Here is a 20,626-nt window from a genome sequence, read left to right on the forward strand (position 1 = left end):
TGCAAATAAATTTCAAAGAAAAGATAAAAATGTATAATGGCTGAAGAGGACAGTAAGTTTTATTTTCATTTCTAAATCACCTCTGTGCATTACAATTGGCATTTATAACTTTGGAAGACTGAACTCCTGAGTGCATGTTCGTGAAGAAACATGTGCAGAAAACACAGGTGAACAATTTTGTCAGTGAAAGGAAAAAATGGGTTTAATCCTTAAGAAAGGCAAAGGCCTGGCTTTGACTACTAGAAATTTCTAAATCATACATAAAACTACTCTAGAAATGAGTGACAGAAATGATCTCACACAGTCTTTGCACTGCAATTCCCAACCCCTGGAAGAAACAGGTTGGTAAAGCTATGGCAATCTACTGCAATCAAAGAAATACAAATTTTGATAATCTCAGAAGTTTTTGTTGGCCACTGACAGATACAAATGACAATTTTACTTCTTTTATAGCATTGCTGAAGAAATTGAAACAAAAATGAGAGGCAGCAATGAGATGAAGGATCTTGAGACTGAAACTCTGAATATAACAGAGAAAATCTGAAATGAGACTTTTGCAAACATGGGCTCACTGTGCTTGGACCTGCACCAGAAAATTTCAGTGCACTGCAGTCCACTGAACCCCAAAAGTGCTTTTATTCTGCAGAGTGTGAACAGAAGCCAAGTGCTATTTCTGTGCTGGAGTTTCAGGGTATTGTGCTGCAGCCCTGTCAGTCACTGAGCCTTGAGAGCTGATTCTGTCCCTGCCAGAAGCAGACACACACATCTCCATGTATTTATTTACTTCAGCAGTGAGATTCTCAGACCACTGTTGGTCCTCATGAGAAATACATTGCTTTGGGCAGAAATACCAAAATTCCCATGCATATCTCTCAGTTTCTCTGTCACTCTGAGACATTCCTAGAGAAGGATCAAGTCTTCTGAAACATCTCAAATCCATGTACAACCCCTTAATTCACAACTTGTCTTTTGAACTACAACATCCTCCTCAAATCACTCCACCCAGCACTCAAATCAGCCTTGTTTCTCCCTGCTTATAGATGACACCTGTCTTCCCTTTTCCTGCTCTGAGATTCCTGCAAGATTTCTCATTGTTCTCTCCAGGGAGGTTTTTAAACCCTTCATTTATTATGCCCTGACTGCTGAATCACTGATGGAGGTTCTGTTGAGAACAAACCACCCTACCCAGGTCCTCAGCAAACACTCCACTGGTCAGAGGCTCTTTTAAGCACTCTCTGCTCTGTGCACTCCAACAGATGTTTCCTGATTAATAAATTCTACATTCTCAAATCTCTCAGATCATCACAGTGGGAAAGTCAAGGCAATTATTTAGTGTGATGCCTTGGTTCCCAGTGAATTGAATGGTGATTCTGCATTAGCATAAACTGAAACCTCAAGGTTGGTTTTCAGTGCCACAATGACGTCTCCTGAGGTGACTTTCCAAACTGACATGGAATTGCTTTCTGGCTTTGGAAACTCTCCAGGAAAATGACAAAGGTATGAGGACTTCTATGCTATGACACATTCCCTTTTCAGAACTTACATAAATTGCAAATATTAGAATCGCAGAATGGTTTGGGTTGGAAGGGACCTTAAGATCATCCAGTTCCAACCTCTGCCACGGGCAGGGACATCTTCCTCTATCCCAGGCTGCTCCAAGCCCTGTTTGGAGCAACATCTGCTCACTTCTGTCTTTATTTTACCAGTGTAAGCTACTCCTGAAAGCATAGAGTCACTTTGGAGACTCAGAGGTCATAAGGCTGAGGTTGTGGTTTACACCAGGACTGTTAATGCAGACATTATTGGAAGTGTGCACTCACCTTGTACCCTTGGTTGATGCCGTTGATGAACTGCTGGGGTGGAGGGTTCCAGAGGAACTGGATGGTTGTGGAATTCACCGCTTCCACCTGCACGTTCTGAGGTGGAGCTGTGGGCACTGCTCCCAGGAGCAGAGAGGGAACAAAACAAAAAACAGAGAGGAGAGGGAATGAGGGGAAAAAGAGAAAAATGAACACAGAACCCAGTGAGTGTCACTTGCGAGTCACAGAGTAATAACCACCTTGAGAGAGGGATGCACTTCCCGTGCAACAGCAGCGATTTGGAAAGCTGAATAATTGGGTTAATTTCTCATCCTGTATTGGAGATTCCTTCAAGGGGAGGAGAAGAAATGGCTTCTGCAGCTTATTATCCTGCAGAGGAGTTTCTCAGAGAGACTTGAGCCATGTAAGGATAGGTGAGCACAGCTCTTTCAGTCATCCATTAGTGCACGGAGAATGAAGAGTTTCTGAGAGAAATTCTTGAGTCCTTTAATGCTGCTCAATTCCCCAGATCAGACAAGAAAACATGGAGTTTGCACAATTAAGGTTTTAATTGTGAATTATAATCTGGCAACAGCATCTGTTTATTATTTACTGCTGCTTAAAGAATTAGGACCAGTCATATCACATGTAGTAAAGATTTTTCTTGGGAATTGAGAGTTGTTCTCACTTTATCTTGATATGATATGCATTCATGTCTATTGAATTGATTATATATATCCTGAGCCAATACATCCTCTAATCTACTAAAAGTTGCATAAACATTTTATGCCAAGGATTTAATTAGACAGATGTTTTCTCAATACAAAAGCAAGCATGGAACCTAAAGGCATGCTGTCTTCAAACAACCAAAACCAGCACTTAAATATTTCACTATTTAATAAAATGTCTCATTACAAGCAATTTCTTCAACTTACTGCTTTAAGATGTCATTTCTATAGTTCTCAGAGGAAAGAATATTAATAGACAGGCCTATTTTTCTGAAATTATCAAGCTTATAGTAATTTTAAGAAGAAAACTGCTATCTGAGTATAAAAAAAATGGACTAAGACACTTTAAATCCCATAAAATAAGCTTAATAATGCTTCAAAAATATCACTATTGACAGCCATGTGCATTTGTATTCTACGAAAGAGGAGCTATCCACAAGTGGTTCTGAAGCCCGGAAGCCTTTGTTCCTTCTGCTTCCAAGGGAAAGTTTCTACCAAAGCCCAATGATTTGTGCTTCTAAGGAGAATCCACGATTCCCACTGAGAAATGGTGGTTTCCTCCACACTTTTCAAAAACAGGGCAGAAACTTTTCAAGTTCCAAAGCACTTTTCAGAAGATGAGTCTTTGTGTGGAGAAGAAATGAAGAAAAGAAGTTCAAAAATGCAAAACTGCCCCTCCTCCCACCAAAAGTTATTATTTGTTTGGAAGAGACATAAAGGGGCATTATTCTTAACTAGTGCTGACAGGACAGTGCACAGCCCAGAGAAAACAACCAGAAGAATGGAGAAATCCTCAAGGTTGTCAGGTTTGAAATGACAAGAACATCCACTCCCATGCCCTCTGTCACTAAAATTCCCTGAAGATTCTGCCATGACTCCACAACTTTGCTCTGCAGCTTTTTTAAACCTCAGTAGCTGCGTATTAGTCAGAACCTTCTTGCCCTAATTTAAAACTTGATGTGACAATTTATGAACTATGCATAATTATTGAGTTCTGGAAGCAGAGTTTATCTGATAGTACTCTAAATTTTCATTAGAATCTGGGCCCTACTTGCTGCCATGTATCATAATTCCCTGTGTGCTTTTGGAAGGTTATACTATTATCTGAATGACCTGTAGACATCATAAAGTTTTTCTAGTTAAGAGATTCACCAAATCATCCTGAGATACAGTCATAAATATTAAAGTCACTCTAGAGTCATAATGAGTCGCTTTGGCTACAGTCCCCCCCTCAATGCATTTTTTTCTTATTCATATTCTTGATGAAACTGTTTATTATGAGAGCCACAAGATATATTTGAATCTGCTTTTTTGTGCAATACCTCATATAATTAATGGTGAACATGCATAAAATTTTTTAAAAGTCAAAATTCTTACTTTCCTGCACATTTTCATGTTCAGATATTGTAACTGCCAGAGAAATGTTATTGCTGGAGAAAATTGTGTTACTGGTCTTCATGTTAGTTTGTTATCAGAAATTCACCAGGCTATCACTGATAGATTCATCTCCTGTCATGAAAGCTAAACCAGCTGAGCACCACCAAGCTCCAAGTTTTCATTTGTGGTCCTCAGAGTTCTCAAAAAAGCTCAGGCAAACGCTTGAGGATAGGTTTACTGCAGTTTTAGGAATGTGGATAACCAAATGCATTAGTTATTTCTTTTAAAAAGGAAATATTTTTTTGTTCATTAGGAGATAAATTTCTGAAACAAGAATATATGGCCATAGCAGAGAAAATACCTGCTGTAATAGGAAAAGTGGAAAAAATTATGAACAGAAAACATGAAACCTTCAGAATGTTGGAAATCATGATTTATATCACATTTCCTCCTCTTTATTGAAAAATCAACATCTGCATCTCAATTAATGCATTTAAAAGATGGAAAGAACATGGTCCATCTGATTTGCATAAGCTTAATTATACTGCAGAAGGCATAATGTAATATATTTTTATATTTTTAATCAGTAAAATATTGGCATTATAATCTCAAATTTACTTCAAAGTGCCAGTATAAAATTCTCCTTTTATGTCCTGATATTAGAGGCTTCCTTGGGTATCTGAGCAGTGCTGCATTTTAAAAAGAAAAGAAGTTTGAGGGAAGCTAACTCAGAATTGACCTTCTGGTCACTTAAAAACTCAAATACTTCTCCAAGATCATGGAGAGTAACTTCCTGAAGCTTTGGCTGTCTGCACAAGGGATTTTCTAATTTAGTGGTAGATACCTGTCCTCCTCCTACAAATTTGTTGTCAAGCTGTACAGAAGCTGCCAATGTCAAACAGGTGTTTCAAGAGTAATCCCCAAGTATTTACACTCCCAGCTTTTAAACCTGCACTTCATCGTGTCTGCAAGTATTCCAAAGCCATCTCACACTGGAGATCCATCTGGGAGTCATCTCAGAGCTGCAGATCAAATTGGTCAGACACAACCAACTGTTCCTTTCCTCCTGATAAAGTTCATGTGGTTGGAAATCTGCGGAGAGCTCAGCCCCCGGGACTGCGGGTTAATGTACAGCATTGCAAGTAGAAAAGGTCATGGAAGCACTCTAGATAAAAACCATTAAAAGGGTTTCACTGACAAGATAATTGAGAGGAGACAAGGCACTGAGGTTAAGCATGTGTACATGGAATTATTCTGTCTCTGGCCATGTGCAAACAGCATGGAAATCCCGTGGAGTTTCTGACTGCCAGACTCCTACTCCTAAATATAGATCTTCAGCACAGGCTTGGAAAAAAGGCTCCTCTGGAGCTCCTGACCTTCGAGGTGGCAGCTTGCCTGTCTCAGGCAGGCTTGTGGAAATGCAGGTTTTCCTCTGGGTGAGGATTTGGTTGTTCCTTTAATGCACCAGCTTGAGGTGCTGAGCTGCACATCCCATGGGAGTGGTGGGGATGTGGAACTGTAATTCCTCCTGGGAAGCCTCTTCCCTCTGCTCCCTGCTGGTGATCTGGGCTGTGCTCTGAGCAGCAGTGGGTGCCTAGGAAAAGTGGTCTCTGTAACACTACACATCTGAGAAACTGAATTCTGAAATTCAGCAGAGTGAGATTTGGCTCTAACTGATGAGTTGGGCTTCTTGTGGCTGGGAAATGCCTCCTTCCTTTCCTGCCTGTCTCTCACACAGACAAGATTTTATTTCTTTATTTCTTTGCCTCTCTGAGACAACAGCTAATTTCATCACCTTGTGAAATAATTTAAAAATGAAATAAAAGCAGTAGATGGCAAATGACATCTAAGCAAGATAAACCCCCCCAGCCACTACAACTCCAACCTGCTTCTGCACAGGAGCAGCTGGGCCCCAACAGCCATGGATGCTCCATAGCTGTTGGGAGCTCCTCAAAGGAAGGGAAAGAGGATCTTTAAAGTGTTTTTGCCAAGAAAACCCAAGGGAAAACTAAGGAAAAGATCTTTTCACTGAGATAAAGTGAATGGTTGCAGAGGACACTGCAGTCAGGGATTGATTTTCAAGATTATTTCCTACATAAAGCAGGAAGCTTTTAGTTAACTGGGTTTCCTCTGGCTCTTCTACACATTTCTCTGATTCATCTCTTAGTGACTGAGGAAGAAGATGTTTTGGACCTGGCTGAACAGATTCCTCTTGCTTTTATCCTTTCCACACCATCAAGACTCACTAATCCAGTAACTTTTATTCAGGAAGGGCTTTTGCTCAGACCTGGCAAGGTGTCCATGCACAACAAAGAAGGGAAAACAGAACAACATTCAAATACATGTTGAGATCTGTGAACTTTGGGACATAAGATTGGCTTTTGAGATATGCACCAAAAGAAAGGCATGGCACTAAAAGCGGAAACTGAAGTGGTTAATGTCAATGGAGAGGCTAATGGAAGAAATGTCTCTACTTGTAAGCCTTGCCCTGCCTAAATCTAAGACATGGTGGGAGTTCTTCAAAAAAAGAGAAGTCCAGAGATATTCACAGTGGTGAGATAAAAGGGACAGACCCAAAATAAGGGGTGGAAGTTGCTGCTTTATCAAATCAACCTGCAAAAAAAAGGCAAACATGCCCAACAGTACAGAGCAGAGACAATATTGTCACCACACAAAGATGTTTATACCTTCACAAAGCTGCTCTCACATGAAAAGGTATTGGGAAACTTCAGGTTTTCATATGGCAATGAGAAGTCCTGCAGGACAATGCTTAAATAAGTAAAAATTCCACAGGCACAAATCCCTGTGGAAAGTAACATCAAAGCAAGGAACAGCTGGAGAAACTCTGATGAAGAAAGACCTATGTATACAGAGCATCAAAGGATTAGGCTGAATATCACTCTGAAAAGACTTTCAAGATTTTAGAGACAGTCAACCTGTCTGACCCTCGTGCTGGGATGTTCAGTGCTCTGCCAGTAAGTCCTCCTGATGTTTTATCTCACTGACATGCACCAGTCTCCTCCAAGTTCAGACCCCTCAGCACCTCATCAGCTTGGCTGTGTTCTGGAAGTTGGTGATTTTTGAGGAGCATGGAGCAGCTGATTAGTTTTCAGAGGCTACAGCAATGCCAGAGGCCTAATAAGGGATTAATAGACTAGCTCCTGGTATAAATCCACAGCTTCTATGGCCAGTCAATACCCCCTATGACAAGGGTGCCAATATGCTGATGTGCTCCTGCCAATGGGCTGAGCTGCTCCCGGGGTTCATTTCCTCCCAGGCTCTGCCTGCACAGCACACTTGATGAGTATGAGGTATTTTTCATCTGCAGACAGACAGGTTCCTGCCAGCACAGCTCACATCATTTAATGCATGTCAGAGCGGAGGCAGTGGTGGTGTGGTACTAGGAGAGGGGGATGGATGGGAATGTGTGTCTTTGACATTTATCTCTGCTCATATTAAAATCAGAATATGATTTACAAGGCAGTTTTACACATGGCTTTTTCTTACTCCTGCTAGTTTGGTTTAGGAAAAACATTCTGGTGCAAGAAACAGTCACTAGATTTCACTGTCTTTTCTCAACTACAATAAACATAAAGGAGCAGAGATTTGGACAGTAGCACATTACATATGGAGTCTGGATATTAATCCAGTTTCAAATTGTATTTATACCAACCAGTGTTCCTTTATCAGCTCTAAATGTAAAAAGCTGCAAATTCTTTTTAAAACAGGACATATGCCTTTGGTGAACCTAGCAAGGGTCACCAGGAAGTGGCAGCATCCTTGAGGTAGTTATTAACAGCTATTAGCAATTACCAATATGAAATAAATCAGAAATATCCAGTTTTTCTGCTATGTCTACCCAGCACTGAGGAATTACACAATGCCAAAGAGGCCATTGCAGGTTGGCCTGCAGTCTAAACACTCTTGCTGATTAACATGAATGCAGGACTGACTACACCTAATTTATAACAGAGGATTTATACCCTTATAAATGACAACAGACAGCCAATCAATAAAGGATGATAATAACTGCACATAATATCAAGGGAAATTAGAGTCAATTACAGGGTTTAAGAAAAAAGAGTGTGAAGTCCAAACCTGGGTCTTAATAGATGGAAGGTTAAGGTGCTATGATAGCTTAAAATGTGCAAATAAACAGGGTAATGAATTACAAGCATAATCACAAAAGGGATTCAAATTCTGTGGGCAAACCAATTCTCTGCAGAGCTTGGGTGTTTAGTGGGATAGAAAACATTAATCCTGGCTGAATGAGAAGACTTCAAGAAAAACATTTCAAGGTCTGCTATAAATACTTCTAGAATGAGGTTGAGTGTGCCTAGGCTCCTCTGAACTGTGAGACTTTACATGCCCTAAGACAAAATATAGATAGTTCTTTCCCCAGTTGTTGTGGTTAATTAGTGTTGCATATGAATAATCTGTTCTTAAAGATCTCCCTACACCTCAAACTGTATCTAATCATGTTATAACCTACTCCTAGTAACAATTAACAAACAACTACATCTTCTTCCCTGATTGAAAATTAACTGATGCACTGTAAATCTGCTAGTTTTTAAAACAGCATAATTGTTTTATGACCAAGGAAGTAGAGCCCATGTACTGTCCAGTGCTCAGCATCCAGCACAACCCTGCAATTATGGGAATATATGGAAGCCTTAAGGACCTGGCACTTAATTATCCTACAGATTTTTATACCAATCTAGAGGTGTAAACATGCCTTACGCTGGTTGTAAAAAGTAATTACACATCCTTTTGTTGGTGTAATTTATACTCTTCTTAAAGCACTTAGAAAAGTGTGGAGGAGCTGTAACATAAAAATCAGGGCTTTAAAGATCATTTTATCTTCCCCTTTGAAAGTATCTGCACCATTCCTGAAATGCTTCAGAAAACCCTTTCTCCACAGGTTGTATTTCTCTCTTGCAATTTATTCCATATTTCTAAAACAAGGTATTCTGTGATTATCAGAACTAATGCAGCTGGTTCACTCTATCTCCTATATTGCATATGCAGCATCTTGCATGCCTTGGCCATGATAAAACCAATTCCCTGCCATATTTTCTCCAACTCTCCTGGCAGGGTAACCTCAGCCCCTGCCTGTCACAGGTCCCATAAATCCATTCCCCAGGACCACAGCTCTCATCAGCATTTCTATTTATTACTTCTGCTGCAGCTGACTCTGACCTGCAAGTGTGCCAGCACGTCATCACGAGGGTCAACAAAACAGATAATTTTTTACTTCACTCTCAGCTTTTCCTACAACAGAGATAGAGCAAAGACTTGGCTCTGATCAGGCACTTGAAATGTGCAGGTCCTTCCTGCTCCAAGCTGTCTATCAAATTTGACTGAAGTGACCATTGATTTCCCAGGTTCTAAGGTGGGATTGCCAGGCAGCACATCCCCTGAGGATGATCAAGATGATCCTGCTGGGATTGCTCACCTCCCTGCAGCGTGTACTCTGTCACAGGCCTGCTGAAGGCTCCCAGCCCAGCTCCATTGTAAGATGCCACCTGGATTTCATACTGGGTCCAAATGATCAGGTCTTTCACCAAGCAGTAGTTGATTTCTGCACTGGTGATGTTTTTGTACTGGTACTCTCCCGGGAGGCCGGCCAGGCGATACCTGCCATATGGGGACAAGAATTAGCTGGTTAATTAGATGGTATCAATTAGAGAAAATATCCTGGCTGGCAAAATAGCTTCCTTTGTGAAGAGGCAATATGCAAAGTTTTACAGCGGAATTTTACCAAAAATAATGAAAAATAATCAGGAGGAACATAGCAACTCCTGATAAGACCATATCATGTTTGACTGCTATAGTATTTATAATCTGATCTCACTGAGATTACAGGCTCAGGGCTAAACAAAACGGGTATTTTATCCTGTTTTATGGTTGCAGAAAAATTACAGCTTTTTAAATGTGGCTTGTCTAGTAAAAGCTGTGATTTACTACAAAAAATAGCCCAGATGTGATTTTTATCAGTGCTGCTGTAAATCAGCCTGAGAAATTGTTTTTTTCCCTTCACTTCTGAAATCTGAAAAGTAAGAGCTCAGAGGGCTCTGACCTCCTGGGATCTCAGCCACTGGCACCCCTGGCTTCCACCAGAGTTTACTTCACAGAATAATTAAGATGAGGATTCAATACAGTTGAGACTGAAGGGTAAGCACTGGAGTTCCAGGAGAAGGGCTGTGTCAAACACAGGTGGGTGATAAATATCCTGAAACTCTTGCTGCTGAGACACAAGCAGCTGAAACACAGAATATATTTTCTCATGTAAAAACTGTATTCCAGAAAACAGAGCCCCTTTGATGTGTCTCTTCAGGCCAACAAGCTACAGAGAAAAACTAAATTATAGAAAACAAACAAACCTTGCAAATCTGTGAATGTGAATAATACTGTTTGTTTTCTTTCCTTTAGGAAAGTGGTACAGTGGATGCTCACAAAATGCTAATTCACAAAAAATCAAGAGAACAGAGGCCAAATAAGGGACACAAAGCATTACTATTCCATGAAAAAGACAAATATGGAAACAATTGTATTTTTATTCACCACACAACTTTTATACACTCTTACCCATCCTTTGCTTCACTGCTATCACCAAAAGTTTATTGACACAGAACAATTTCATTGACATCTTACAGAGACATTTTAAATTCATCTAATAAAATCAGTGCAATGTTTATGACTAGACAACTTCATGTGTTTCAGCCAGAGATTTTTGTTCCAAAATCTTCCTATAAAGAGATCACTTCTTAATCACTGACATCTCTATTTTCTGCTGCTTGCCTGACCATCTCTAGCACACTTAATATTTGTAATGCTATACTGGTGTGATTCCACTTAGGAAATATAAATGGAAATAAAGAAATACCAGCCCTCAGCTGAGTTTATTGAATGTCTTGCTCCCCCTTTCTCTCCCTCTCTCCTGTGCAGGGTGTGTGCTCCCTGGCAAGTCAGTGCACAATGTTCTGTCTCCTGCCCAGCAGACAAGGTGCAAGTGCTCCTGTGATTTAATCTGTTATGCTGTTAGCATGGCAGACCCTTAAATGCAATATTGGCAGTGAGAAAAAGGGCAGAGGAAGGAGGCCAGTTCAGAAATGTCATGTCTTCATGATTTTTCTCACCATGGACTTTGATGGATACTCCACATGACTTGTGCAGTGCACCTTCACTTTTAAAGATCAGGTGTTCCATCAATTTAGCATCTTGCATGTCTTGAGCTTTGGGTCTGTGGCATGGCTGGTGCTTTTCACTCTGCTGTACCCTGATTCTGCAGGAATCAGTGCAGGAACACTGTTCTTCAGTGCACATTGCTGTGACCACACAATTCAGCTGGGAGGAACAGCCTAGTTTATTACCTGGGACTTGTGCTTTTATGTGATAATTTTAAATTCTTGTTGAATAAATGGTTTCTCTGCTCTGCTGTCAAGACAAAGAAGGAAGACACCAAAAATGCTCACAGATTAAGCATAATGAATATGAGCACTATTAAAATGGACAGAGATGTTCTATCAAGGTCAGGGATCAATTATGCAGATAAACACTGTAGAAAGTACCAAAGTTAAATATTATTGGAAATGCTATATGGAGAAAACAGCACAGATTGCCAGAAGGAGGAGCCTATAGGATTGCTTTTTAAAGCACATTAAGTGCCAGAAAGACATGGCACTAAAAGCAGAAACAGAAGTGGTTAATGTCAGTGGAGAGGCTAATGGAAGAAATGTCTCTATTTGTAAACCTTGCCCATGACTTAATGCTGAGACTAGGAAAGACTCCCTGGGAAGAACTGAGGAACTAATCTTACCACTGGGGAGAACAGTTTGGAGGCAAGAATTGCATAAAGAATCTTTGCACCCTTGGCAGACGGGAACCCGAGGCTCGGAGCAGGGGTCTATCTGCAGGCAGAAGTTAAAGCACCTTTCCCCACTGATGGCTGACAAAACATTTTAAACTGAGCCCAGCCCTAAAACCTTGCACCAACAGCTCAAGGGGCTCCCCTCTGCTGCGGGGCTCTGTGCAGGGAACAGGGAGATGAAGGCACTCAACTCTGCCTGCAGACAGAGGGAACCTCCCAGGGCTATTCTGGGAGCTCACCAACACTCAACATGACAAAAGCCTTTCCATCCATGCCAGCAAAAGTAGGAGCACAGCTTGAACAGGATGTTGGCATTTAAACTGCAGCATTTAGGTATCTTTTACAGTTCTGGAGGACACTGTATTAAAAATGTCAGCAGCCTGCCTACAGAGGCTGTAACCATCACTTGGAAATATGTCAGGGGCTGGGAGTTTTCCACAAAAAATGCCTCCCTCACTAGAGGCGTGGCCCTAGCTGGCTGCTAGCACTGCAGGGTGTGGAGGATGCCAAATGAGCAGTAATCTGTAGTGGAATTGGGTAGGAGTGAATACTGAGTCCCAAAAAAATCACCTAAGGGAAATGCTCTGCAAAGTCTCTCAAGTGGCAAAATCCTTTCTAACACAATGGATCCTGGGTAAGCTGCCAGACTGGATGGGTGCAGGATTCCCAGTTACCTGCCTGAATGTGTTTCTCATTAATAAATACAAACAGGGCTGAAAGGACCTTACTCAACTGGCTGATTTTCAAAACCAAACCAAGGTCTGCCATGAAGCATCTGACCTGTCATTCCCTCTCTCCATTTTGTTTGGCACAAAACTGAAGTTTATTGATTCTTTTGCTGCTCCTCCATAGGCAGGAGCCCTGTTGTGTCTTTGATAAATTTAATTAACCTTTTGAACAGGGAGCTGAGCTTGTAATAAGCAAATATACATCTGCATAGGCTGCAGTGTACCAGTCTCCCATGTGAGCACTTGCATTGCTTAGAGCTTCTTGCCTTTGAAAATGGAATAAAAGGATTCTGTGAGTCTCCACAGAGCCTTTGGAACCCTCAGACTCTGTAGGACAGAGAGGCCAGAATTTAAGTGGCTGCACCCTTGTGACTCCTTGAAGAATTGTTTTCTCATATTTAACAAACCAGAGCGGCCTGAACATTTGCACACAATAACTAATATCTTTAATTCAATTACAGATAGCTTTTATTACACTCTCAAGTCCCACCATTTAGAGTCCCTTGTGCACACCTGGACCTATCTCTGGACCTCCCAGGTTAAGAATGGACTTACCTTAGGATGTAGCCATGGAGAACCCCATTGTGCTCACTCTCAGGAGGAGGCTGCCACTGGACCATGATGGACTGGTTGGTTCTCCCACTGGCCACGATGTTTTTAGGGGGGGCACTGGGGGGCTCCTCAGGTAGCATCAACCTAAGTACAAAAGAATGTGATGGACATGGGTGTTGAAAGAAATCATAAATAACAGTCTATTTCCTGTAACCACTCCAAGGGAACCACTCTTTTATCACAGTCTGATGACTAGAAAGAAATATAATGCTGATCAAACTGCTGAAGACATGCATGAAATAGTTACAACAAATCAACATAATAGGAAATCAGTTAAGCAAGCAACAAGACAGACAGCTGAGGTAACCCTATTCTCTTGGAATCACCCAGGCTGCTACAACTCTTAAAAAAGATTACAAGCCTGAATGAGTAAGAGCTCAGGTCCAGTGTCTGTGACTCCTTCCAAATTGTTTCTTTCAGCTCTTTCAATATTTTTCATATCAAACTCCTACATTTTAAAAAAGCCATTTAGAGTTCAGCTGTTCTGCAATTCAAGCTTGCCGCAAGCTTTGGTTCACAGAAGAAGGGGGATGCATTTGAAACTGAATATGATGAAGCCATCCTTCTCTGTCACATCTGGGTAAATTCCAGAAGTGACATTGCCATGACAGGGTGAGAGCTGTGCTCCTGCCCAGCCTCACTGCTGGGGCTCAGCACAAGAGCAAAATGTAATTTCCGAGATTCTACTCAACTGATACTCTGGAGTATGAGGACACCTCTCCCACGATGTGCTGAGCTCCTGCATCCCCCCAATGCCATCATCCCCAACTCCTGCCAGCTGCAGACACCTGAGAAATGGCAACTTCTCCAGAGACTTGGGAAACAGCAACTTCTCCATCTCCCAATCATTGTGCAGAAGATTATTTTATTCCTTGGCTCCCAAGCAGCATTTTCCCCTCCCCAGGTGGCTGTCCATTCAGCACACAGACTCTGGCTGTCATTACCTGCTGGTCTCGGTGCTGTAGCGCCCCTTGCCCACCTGGTTGACTGCACACACCCTGAACTGGTAGGTCCTGGCTGGAGTGAGGCCACTCACAGTGACACCGGTCATCTTCGGGTCAAGGTTTGACAGGTGAACCTTCCAGGGAGAATCTGTTGGAAAAATTAGCATGGGAAGAAAAAAAGGAAAAAAAGATGAAAGTGCCTGTCAAAAGCCCTGCAGAAGTGAGAAACCGCCTCTGACTGCTCAGAGCTCTTGGTGCTTGCTTCCCTCAGAGGAACTTTGGGAAGAAGTTTCTTTTCAGCAGAAGAAACCTTCCTGTCAGCCCACACGGTTATGCAGATTGCACATTTGTCTACTGGAAAGTGATGCTGCACATGTCATGGCATAATAAATAAAAACTATATTCATTAACATTTTAATAAAAGAGGAAACAAGCATGATAAAGACAGATGGGCTGTGTATTTCACAACCCATCTGTTTGGCAGGCCATCACACCACCACACCCATGAGTGGCTCTGGTGGAAGGATTCTAATGAAATTCACAGTCAGTTTGGAATATCTTCCTACCCAGCTTGCAAGCAGGTGTAGAAGCGTGACTCCCTCTGCCAAATCAGCCCTTTGCTGCAAGACCTGAGAAAGCCTCAGCTGCTGATTCTACGTGTCTGCAGTCTTATGTTTTTTTTTTTTTTCCTAGTGATATTATTCAGCATGGAATCTAATTGTCCTAAGAAGCTTCCCTGGTAGAAAGAGCCCTGGCAACCCTCTAAACCCCTCGCTGTCAGTTCACATTCTTGCCATATCAAGCTCCTCTGATGCCCAAATTACATTTACAAGTTTTCAAAGAGGTCAGGAATGGAACATGTTGAAAATTAAATATTCTGACTTCTTCTCTCCGTAGCCTGGTGTCACATATTCTCCCTGATGTCATGACTGAAATAGTCAGGGAGAGGTGACATTTGGTCTGTGTTGCAACAGTACAGCAACAGAATCAGCCAATTTGAAGATTTGTTCAGTTTTTAAATAATACCAGCTGTTTTCATGCTCCCTGCTCAAAATTACTAACACTTCTGGAAATTGCTGAGGAGCTTGCTGTAGATTTTGGCAATGTTATCTGTGCATGTTGCTCATCAGAAGTGCATCGTGGCTCCTGGCAGGTCACCTCAACGTCTGCCTGAAAATGAAGATGAGATGTCCCAAACGTGGAAGGCTGCTAAACTTCACACCAAGACAGAAGCCACTCATTTTGTGCTTTTCTGGCAGATTCCTTAGCAAGTTTAAGTCCTCTAGGGTGTGATGCCAGTTGGGCTATAAACACTGCATCTTCAAATTACTCCAAATGTATTTATTCCAGTAAGGGCCTTGCCAGAACGAAGTCTTTTTTAACAGGAAAACTGACACAGCAGAATACTGGGAATGCTGGAGAGGGACATTTGCACAGCAGTGAAGGCCTGTCCTTGCCAATTGTTGATTTACCAGCAACCACTTTGGCTGCAAGATCTTGATGCCAATTTATCTTAGCTGAACATTGGATTTCTTTTTAGAGAGCCCTTAGAGGAAGCACACCTGTGCCATCTAGAAAAGCGTTGCTTAGGAGTTTTTTGCACCTTAGCTCCTTCTGAATTTTCACAGGCTTCCCTTGAGACTTCCCAAACAGCCTTGTTACAGCCAGAGTGCACAGCAACAAATCAAGGGAAGCTGGAGTTAAGGTACGGCTGACCTAGTGCACTGCCTGAAGGAACTTCCTGAGGAAAATGGAAGAGGGGAGTGAAATACCCTTGTATGAGCTCCTTGGGCAGTGGTCCGTTTCCTAGAGCATTTCATTTGTTTACTGCCAGTGTAAACACCACCTGAGAGTGCTTAACCCAAGCAGCTCAATGTAGTGAGCAGTTTGATTCAACAACAGGCCCTATTAATCTCCTCAGCACCTTGGGGCTTTGCTCTGTTTATATGCTGCATCTGTAGAATACTTTATTAATTCTTTTTCCTCTCCTGGTGGAAGATAAAAGATCTGGCAGGAAGAGAGATTAAACTGGAAACTAATATAAACGAAGCCTATTCATCTCCTGGGTGCTCTGATTCAGAGAGGAGGGCGGTTCAGGGAGCGTTTGCTCACTCCTGGAGCACTGGATACACTGAGTCTGCAGAGTATCTTTAAAATTTAAATGTCAAGTCTTTTTTTTTTTTTAATCAATAAACAAAACGCTCAAAAAAAAAAAAAAAATGGATCTCCCTCTTTAGATACACACAACCAAGCCCAGGATTGTGCAGAAGCTCTTTTCACTGTGGAGAAGAGCAATTCTGACAAGGGAAAGATGCCATAAAATTTTCAACAGTGCCTCTCCTGTCCTCCAGGGATGGCTGTCACTCACCTGTCCCAGGAAGCCTGGAGAAGCTCCATGGTGACAAAAGACTTGCCAGGTCAAACTATTAAAAAGGGTCTCTGTTAGATTGAACAGGCTCTGCTAATCCTCCATTTAACTTAAGCTGCCCAGAACATACTCTGGGCTCTGCTGCTCTTCCCCCGTAATTGCGGCTGTCTGAACAACTTCCATGTTGAGCTGTCTGTCGTCTTACAAATATTGGCCATTCTGAATTAACTCTGATTGCCTCTCCAGCTTAATTTATTGGAAATGAAGAATCTCACAGGCTGTTCTCTGGTTTACAATGTCATTTTGGGGTTTTAGAAATGACATTTTTTTTTTCTGTCATGAATTTTTGGATGCGCTTGTGATGTGTTCAATAACTCTGGTTATGTGCCAAGAGGCATTTCTTCTCTATTTCCCTGCCTACCCTACAGTTCATGCATTAATTGCAATTTCCCCAAAAATCATTTCTAATTTGATATAACTGATCAGATCTACTGCAGAAAGCTGATTTTTGCAGGTCTGGAACATATTTCCATCTCTTTCCTTCTCCAGGGGGTTTTGCATAGATGTCAGCATAGGAATTTGCTGTACTGCTGGAATACACTGAATTCATCTTTCAAACCTTTGTAGCAATACAATATTGCAAAAAATCCAAATGAAAGCTAAGTGGTTCACCCTTTGTTTAGTAGGAGCTATACAAGGTCTACCAGTGGCGTGAAAAAAAGTATCTTTTAAAATTATCATATCTAGATCTGAGTCACAATCATAATGACAACGCTGTTTTACTTTGTTGCAAAGATTTATCAATGGGTTCAATATTTGCCATTTGAATATTCCTATCAAATTCAGTATGACAACTCATAGGCTTTATTAAGCATGTGGAGATGCTTTCCACAGGAGCTTTTATTATCTCCTCATTGGCACAACGTGATGAATCTGAGTTATATCATCACCTCACACAGCACAGATATACCAGAATACAATAAAACAAAAATGGGCTTTTATCTTAATTGTTCTCAGCAGAATTCTACAAGTCTTAATTCATTTCTCCAGTTAAAAGACTATTCAGAATATTTTTTGATTAATTCATCCAGTCTAAACCTCTTCAGAATAAAATAAGCATATCCCCTCGTAACTCCATGAAGACACTTCATTGGAATTCTGAGGTAAATTGCAATGGGGCTAAACAGGTCATGAAACATCCAAAATTATATTAGTGCAAATGACAGCAATGCATGGTACTATTTATTTGAAAATCCTATTTCAAATCAAGGTTCACATTCTTGGCTCTGTGTGGGCAGGAATACTTAATGACTGTGTTTCCTTGGAACTGTGTTTTTCAAATTAGATTATAAATTTGCCCCCAAATGTTTAAGGCCATATGTCTGAAGTCACCCACAGACACAGTCTACTGTGAATACTTGTATTTTGAGAATTATTGCATTGTGCCAAATACATTAATTTTAAAAATTAGGTGGCTAGAGTCGTCTGTATTCCCAGCAATTTATGTGAACGATCTGCCACTGTTTTCTTCCCTCTAATTAAAATGAGGGTTTTGTATCTCTTTACTGAATTGATATTAATGAAAAGGAGTTCTAATCCATGCCAGGTGGAGTGACACGCCTCCCTCTAATGCAGCTGGTAATTAAACCCCTGAAATTTATACTTGTTATTTTGAATCCTCTTCAGCTATTTCTCTGCAGCAGACACTGTTATGTATTCATTGGTGGTAAGTGCTTCAAAACCTACCATGGGTCCTAAAGCTGTGAGAAAGTTATCTAAAACAAAACAGCTAAAAAAAAGCAACAAAACAAGGCTGCTTTGCAGCACCTGTAACCAAAACACCACAACTCCAAACATTCAAACTCCACAGAACTAAGAAGAAAATCTGCACAGTGTAGCTAACTGGAAGATAAACCATAATTCTGGTGTCCCTTCTTTACATTTGAAAGTGAAGGGGGACTGGGATGGGAGGCACATTGCTCTGCTGTGACAGTGACAGAGCTCGTGGAGGGTGCTCCCTGTCTCCCTGACAGTCCCTCCTTCTGTAGCACCAACCCCAAACAGAAATTGTCTTTGAAAAGTAAAGAGAGTTTCTGCAGAGTCATATCAGGCCAAGCTCTACCTACACAACATCAAATGCCATCTTTGTGCACAAACAGTGCTTGGGATGCCTGGGAACAAAGGGAAGGTCATGGTTTCCAGAGGAGCAGGAGGTTTGGAGAAGCTAAATATTAACCACACACTGCTGAGATCAAAATAACCCTGAAAAACAAACACTTCAGGAAAATAGAAACCAAAACAAGCCAGTGTCAGTGTGCAGACATTTCAGTCAGTGTTTCAAACCAAAGCCACTGCTGACATTGCTGTACTGCTCTGCATATATGGAACAAGAGAGCACAGCAACAGTGGAATATCCAAGGGCTCAGACTCTTCTCTGTTCTGCTTCTGTGGGTAATCATTTACACATTGCACATAAAAGCAAAGTAAATAAAGACAAAATTTAAAGGACAGCAAGACCTGAGATATATCTGGGAGTTAAGATGCTCAGTTCACAACAAAGCTGGTCTGTTTGGCTTTTGCAGCTTTGAGCTGTGGCAGGACTCAGACCTGTGCTTTGGGACAATGACACGCTCTCAGTGGCAGATTGCAATGACATCAGCCAAAATTACTTGATCTGTCAAAGAGTGAGCAGAGGTTCACAGGACCCTGTGGTGTTCTCAGGGACTGTGTGCATGCTTTCCAGAGAACTACTGTTGATTTTGGCTGGGCCTTCGACAAATTTCAGTGAATTAATTCTAAAATGATGGCACATCTACCCCATTCCTATACAACTGCAAAACATCCTTGGTAGAAAGGACTTGAAGACCTTCCAAACTCCTCCATGACAAAAGAAAGATGATGGAATGAGATGATCTTCAAGGTCCCTTCCGACCGAAACAACGCCATAATTCCCCTGGCACTGAATGAGCTGCCTTTTCTTTTAGGGACTTGTCCCAGTCAATGCAGCCCAATGCAGGATCCAAGTTCTGCCACCTCTGTGCTGGCTCTGTGTAAATACAGCTCTAGGACCTTTGCATCATGTTCCCAGACTGGGACTTCACTAACTTGTCATCAACAAAGCTACTGGGAAACAAGGAGCAGAAGGGAAACATCCTTGGGCAAAAGACCAGGGAAGGAAAAGAAGAAAAACAGGCAGTTGCTGGCCTGTAGCTACAGGAGGGAAGGAGAGAAGAGTGAAAATAAAAAGGAAGGTGGTGATAAAAATGTAGAGATGGAGTAAGAGCACAGGATAGTGGATTTTCTTACTCATTTGCTACCAAGATCCAGAGTCTTTGATTGAAAAGAACTATTTTAAGGGCAGCAGTCCTGGGCACGACTTTGGATTTCTGCTAGGAATAGAAACCTGCACTTAGCTTAACAGTTGTCAAGATCATTGGTTCTGGGACCTCCACATCTGAGAAGTTATGCACTCCAGCCTGCAAAGCAAAAGGCTTGTATGTGATCTGAAGCTCAAGTTTCCCCTCAAGCTCTCAGTGTGGCAAAACAAACTGCTGCTCTCCAGATAATCAGAAATCAGAACTGTTTCACATTCAGTTATGCAGTGACTAATTTCAACATGTCACAAAAAGTGATGCTCTTAATTTTTTCATCAAGAATCAATTGTTCAGCTTGGATTTCCAGCTCCTAGGGTGATAGAGATTAGAAAGTATTGCCAAGGTGACCGATTTCCATATACCCTCATCTTTCCATCAACTCCTAAAGAGGCATTAGCAATGTCCCTGAATAACCTTGCAGACTGAGAGCCACAGAGGCCCTGGTGTACAGCATGATAAAACTGGCAAGTGGCAATTCCCGTGCCCAGGTTTGTAATGCAGGAAGTCAGATATTTGGATTGCACTCAAACATCCTCAACCACCTACCTAAAGGAAGGGTGTAAAATGATAATCTACAGAAAGCAGAGAAAACATATGAGCCCACAGAGAGGTAAGAGAGCAGCACCGTTTGACATCCAGGTTTGTTCCTCTGACAGACCATCAGTCCCTTGAATTATCCCCCTCTCTACATCTTTTAGGTGAAATTGGGGCTCTGAATGCACCAAGAAATCCATGAAACTGGAGAAAAAGCCATGGGAAGGAATAAACTGACTACTGCTGTACTTAGGAATGAGCTGTAGCGCCTCAAGTCTGGCTGGCAACACCA

At 41.6% G+C, this 20,626-nt stretch overlaps 1 protein-coding gene across 1 annotated transcript in view; it reads right to left on the reverse strand.

The window, feature by feature from the left end:
• SDK1 (sidekick cell adhesion molecule 1) overlaps positions 1-20,626 on the reverse strand; it is a 385,562-nt gene that overhangs the window by 105,776 nt on the left and 259,160 nt on the right. Inside the window, exons 15-18 of the mRNA XM_084216867.1 lie at positions 14,059-14,206; positions 13,058-13,198; positions 9,360-9,541; positions 1,821-1,936 (exon numbers count right to left, since the gene is read on the reverse strand). Of these exons, the coding sequence (XP_084072993.1) occupies positions 1,821-1,936; positions 9,360-9,541; positions 13,058-13,198; positions 14,059-14,206 (587 nt within the window). The remainder of the gene's footprint in view (positions 1-1,820; positions 1,937-9,359; positions 9,542-13,057; positions 13,199-14,058; positions 14,207-20,626) is intronic.

Source organism: Fringilla coelebs, assembly GCF_963513975.1.
Source record: "Fringilla coelebs genome assembly, chromosome: 16".
NCBI classification, from domain to species: Eukaryota; Metazoa; Chordata; class Aves; order Passeriformes; family Fringillidae; genus Fringilla; species Fringilla coelebs.